The sequence below is a fragment of the Cebus imitator genome, unplaced genomic scaffold, assembly GCF_001604975.1.
Source record: "Cebus imitator isolate Cc_AM_T3 unplaced genomic scaffold, Cebus_imitator-1.0 Scaffold70, whole genome shotgun sequence".
NCBI classification, from domain to species: domain Eukaryota; kingdom Metazoa; phylum Chordata; class Mammalia; order Primates; family Cebidae; genus Cebus; species Cebus imitator.
Window position 1 is genome coordinate 3130955 of NW_016107385.1, and position 4836 is coordinate 3135790.

The 4836-nt window shown below is 36.5% G+C and overlaps 1 protein-coding gene across 2 annotated transcripts in view; it reads left to right on the plus strand.

The window, feature by feature from the left end:
• KNL1 (kinetochore scaffold 1) overlaps window positions 1–4836 on the plus strand; it is a 41868-nt gene that overhangs the window by 26039 nt on the left and 10993 nt on the right. The window contains exons 10-13 of one of the 2 annotated variants that reach the window (XM_017530888.2): window positions 2720–2797; window positions 2978–3017; window positions 3814–3915; window positions 4350–4450. In XM_017530888.2, coding sequence (XP_017386377.2) covers window positions 2720–2797; window positions 2978–3017; window positions 3814–3915; window positions 4350–4450 — 321 coding nt within the window. The remainder of the gene's footprint in view (window positions 1–2719; window positions 2798–2977; window positions 3018–3813; window positions 3916–4349; window positions 4451–4836) is intronic. The other variant, XM_037739432.1, reaches the window with a different exon arrangement.

Here is a 4836-nt window from a genome sequence, read left to right on the forward strand (position 1 = left end):
CCGCAACCTCCGCCTCCTGGGTTCAGGCAATTCTCCTGCCTCAGCCTCCTGAGTAGCTGGGATTACAGGCACGCGCCACCATGCCCAGCTAATTTTTTGTAGTTTTAGTAGAGACAGGGTTTCACCATGTTGACCAGGGTGGTCTCGATCTGTTGACCTTGTGATCCACCCGCCTCGGCCTCCCAAAGTGCTGGGATTACAGGCTTCAGCCACCGCGCCCGGCCTTCCTTTGTGGGGATTTAAATTTTATCATCTATTATTTTCTATATTATCTCTCCCAGTGCATTCATCTGCCTTAATAATTATGTGACTGATTCCCAATTTTAGTTAAATCTCCAAGCATTTGTTGAACATCTACTGCTTGCCAGATACTGTGCTTAGTGTCAGAAAAGAAATAAAAATATTTAAGACACAAATTTTGCCCTAAAGTAGCTTGTAATCATTTCATGTGAGGACATCTTTAGCCTCTCACTCTTGAGTTCCAGGCTTAATTTCTAGCTTCCTTCTGAACCTCTATGCAGAAGTATCCTTAAGCTCCTTAAACTCTGTGAATAAAATGAAATGTATTAGCCTGGCAACATAATGAGACTCTATTTCTACAAAAATAAAAAAAAAGTTAGCTCAGCATGGTGGCACATGCCTGTAATCCTAGCTACTTGGGAGGCTGAGATGGGAAGATCTCTTGAGCCCAGGAGGTCAAGGCTACAGTGAGCCAAGATCACACCACTGCACTCCAGCCTGTGCGACAGAGCGAACTAAATAAATAAATACATTTAAATATATTATCTTCTCCCAACTCCAAGATAAATCCAAAAATTTGTTCTCTCTTATGATGTTTATCATCTTTATTTATAGCAGTCACAATTCTTACACACTTTAAAAGGCTCAATACTTTCATTGTCTTTGATGCTCTCTTAACAAGTCCTGTCACGTCAGCAGCTTCGGCATCTCATGTGTTTTTTTTCCCTTTCGCATTAAGGCTCTCATTAATTCTGAAATGTGCTATTTCAGTCTTCTAACTCATCTTTATACATTTTTACCATTATTCTGCCTCCTTCCAGTCCAACCTGCGTGTTGCTGCCAAATTAATAATAATGAAAGACAGTTTTCATTAATGTCACTCCTCTGAAAAACTTCTGTCCTTCCATTTATTACAAAATAAAATCCAAACTTAACTCTCTGTGGTTGGCTTCAAGAAAAAAGAAGGCTGGGTGCAGTGGCTCAAGCCTGTAATCCCAGGAGTTCGAGACCAGCCTGATCAACATGGTGAAACCTCGACTCTACTAAAAATACAAAAATCAGCTAGGTGTGGTGGTGTGAGCCTGTAGTCCCAGCTACTCAGGAGGCTGAGGCAAAAGAATCGCCTGAACTCAGGAGGCGGAGGTTGCAGTGAGCCGAGATCGCACCACCGAACTCCAGCCTGGGTGACAGAGTAGGACTCCGTCTCAAAAAAAAAAAAAAAAAGAAAAAGTCCAAACTTCTGAGCTGGACATTTCATGTTCTCTACAGTTGTATTCAGATTTACGTGGTTTGTTACTACTCCCATACACATCCTAAATTCCAATCAAACATTGATGTTTTTATGCAGTTCTGCCACTTTTTTGAGACAGATTCTCTGTCACCCAGGCCAGTGGTGTGATCTCTACTCACTGCAACCTCTGCCTCCTGGGTTCAAGCGATTCTTGTGCCTCAGCCTCCCAAGTAGCTGAGATTATAGACATGCATCACCACCCCCAGCTAATTTTTGTATTTTTAGTAGAGATGGGGTTTCACCATATTGGCCAGGCTGGTCTCGAACTCCTGGCCTCAAGTGATTGCCCACCTCAGCCTCCCAAAGTGCTCAGATTACAGACATGAGCCACTATCCCGCATTTTTTTTTTTTTTTTTTTTTTTTTTTTTTTGAGACAGTCTCACTCTGCTGCCTAGGCTGGAGTGTAATGGCATGATCATAGCTCACTGCAGCTTCAATCTCCTGGGCTCAAGGAATCCTCCCTCCTTAGTAGTTGAGACAACAGGCACACACCACTAGGCTGACCATTTCTACCACTTTTGTCTTTGCTATTACATTCTCTTCTGTTTTTCACCAAAAGAAATAGTCTATATACCTTGAGCTCCCATGGCTATTTTGTTAGTACTTTTTTTTTTTTTTTTTTTAGATGACCATTCGTCTGGATTTGTTAGTACTTTTTATATCACCCATCACATCATCTACTTGTATTATAGTTACTTGGATAGTTTTTCTTCCTGATTAAATTACGATCTCTGTGGAGTCAAGGATTAGCTCTTCTTTTTCTGCATATTCTTCAGAGTCCCTAGTTTCACACAGAATAAGTGCCTAGTACATGTTGTTGGCACTGAATTGACAATGAGTACATGAATTCCATGGTCTATACTTCACCCTTTTGTTGACTACCTTACTTTTTCTTTCACAGAAAAAAAAAATAGAAGACATCAGACTGGAACCTCTAAACTTCCTACTACTAAAGAAACACAATCTCTTATTGTTTAGTAAATTGTTTTTGACTGAATTATTCTTTTTTTCCTTATTTTGTTTTCTGTTTTACTTATTTTTTATTGAATTATTCTAACACATGTTGTCTACTTTAGAAACTAAGAATTCGGAGGATGAAGAGAAAGTTTTTGACTGAATAGTTCTATTTTTACCCTATTTTGTTTCCTTTTTTACTGAATTATTGTAACACGTGTTGTCTACTTTAGAAACTAAGAATTTGGAGAATGAAGAGAAAGACAATCTTGTGGAAGAATGGGATTCTGAAATGAGAACTGCAGAGAAAGGTAAATGAAGTAGTTAAGGAGTTAAATGGGTGTGGGGGAAGCCCTTCTGTTCTAAATTTGTTTATATACTTAGATGGGATTAAGTCAGATAGACTTTTTAGTAAAACAGATGATTTTTTTGGCAACATTCTAATGTATTTGTTCTGTTTGTTTGTTTGTTTGTTTTTTCTTTTTCCAAAGAACTGGAACAGCTGAAAACTGAGGAAGAGGAGTTTCAAAGGTCAGCCTTCAATCCAACTGTCAGAAAATATAATACCAAACTACAGAAGGCTAGATGACTTCCTGCTTCCAGAGACTGACAGGACTGGGGACATGAATCTTGACTTAGGCTGACTCAGGGCTTCTTCACTTTGAATGGAACCCTAGAGTCCATCTTAGTCAACAATAGTTTTGAAGCACTTATTGTTTGCAGGGCATTTATCCAAAACAGTGTTTCTAAAGCTTGAAAACTACCAGTATCCTTTTTGTTTAATAAATATAAAAATAAACAAGTGTAAAATGAAGAGTATCTTTCTTAGGCCTGTGACTCTTACTCAGCTATCAGTCTAAAATCAAGTAAATAGAAATAATGACTAAATTTCTAAAATTCTAGTTGACAACATTGATTTGACAGGGGACAGTGTTTGGCTGAAATTAAATTAACTGACATGTCTCAGTTTTAAGGTAGATCTTATCTACATTATGCTTATATTTTTATATTTTTGCTTTTTATCAAAAATAAAAATGTAATATTTAATAATTATCTTAACATGTGAATCCCAAGGATATCTTCATGGATTCTAATTTGAAACACAATGATTTATGCCTTTCTCAGGTAGACACACTTCTAGATTAATGCTTATTTTTAAAAAAAAACTAAGAATGTAGAAATGGATGCTATACATCTAACTTTATTACCTCAATGGGGAGTCATGTAGCATGTGACTTCTTATCATAAACCTTTTATATTGATAGAGTTTGAATTCTCTAAGAAAAGACTTATCTCTCTGTGAATACCTGCTTTTTTTTTTTTGCAGAAATCTCTTAGAACTGGAGGTACAAAAAGAGCAGACCCTTGCTCAAATAGACTTTATGCAAAAACAAACAAATAGAACTGAAGAGCTACTGGATCAGTTGAGGTAAGGAAACGCAATTGTCATTTGTTTGTGTTTTAATCTGTACCTTATGGTTGTCTGAAACTACTGGAGCAGTTGATGTATTTTTAATATGTTGCTGTTTTTAACTTATACAGTGCAGTCTCAAAAAGAGTCAGTGTACCCAACAGTAAGCTGAAAATAGAGTAGAAGAACTATGGACTTAGAATTTTTCAATATTTTACATCGTTCATTGCCTAGACTTGGTGTTTCTCCGATATACAACTCAAAATTGGGTTCTTACTTTTTTCAAAAGCTTAAGTTTGGACATTCAATATTTCAACTGAAATATTGATTGTCTCCCAATCCAGTGGAAAAACATTAGCAGCTGCTATTGGTACTGTTTGGGTGGTATCAGAAGTTTGGTTTTATCTTGATTCCAAAAATGCTTTTTAAAAATCTTGTTGATCTCTCTTCAGCTTGTCTGAGTGGGATGTTGTTGAGTGGAGTGATGATCAAGCTGTATTCACCTTTGTTTATGACTCGATAGAACTCACCATTACCTTTGGAGAGTCAGTTGGTAAGGAGCCAAAGTGAGATAATTCTCTACAGAAAAATGAATGGCTATACTAACTAAAGATTCAAATATTTATTTTGCTATACTGATAACTATTGAATTGATGAGAGCACTGCTGAAAGTCTTAGAAGAGTCATCTTTAGTGATAGCAGAATTTTATTTTGTAAAGAAAATTAAAATGCAGTTAGTGAAAGTTGCCCTTTGTTGAATTACATTAAATGATAAAAGTTTTGCTATCCAAATAATGGATAAACATGCTACTCATTTCCATTTACTGTGAGCTTCTTTCTTTTAATCTCCATCTTTCGTTATAGAGAATAGGAGAATTTAATGGCTATGGCTAGTGTTTCTTCTTTTTTTTTTTCTTTTTTCTTTTTTTTTTTTTTTTT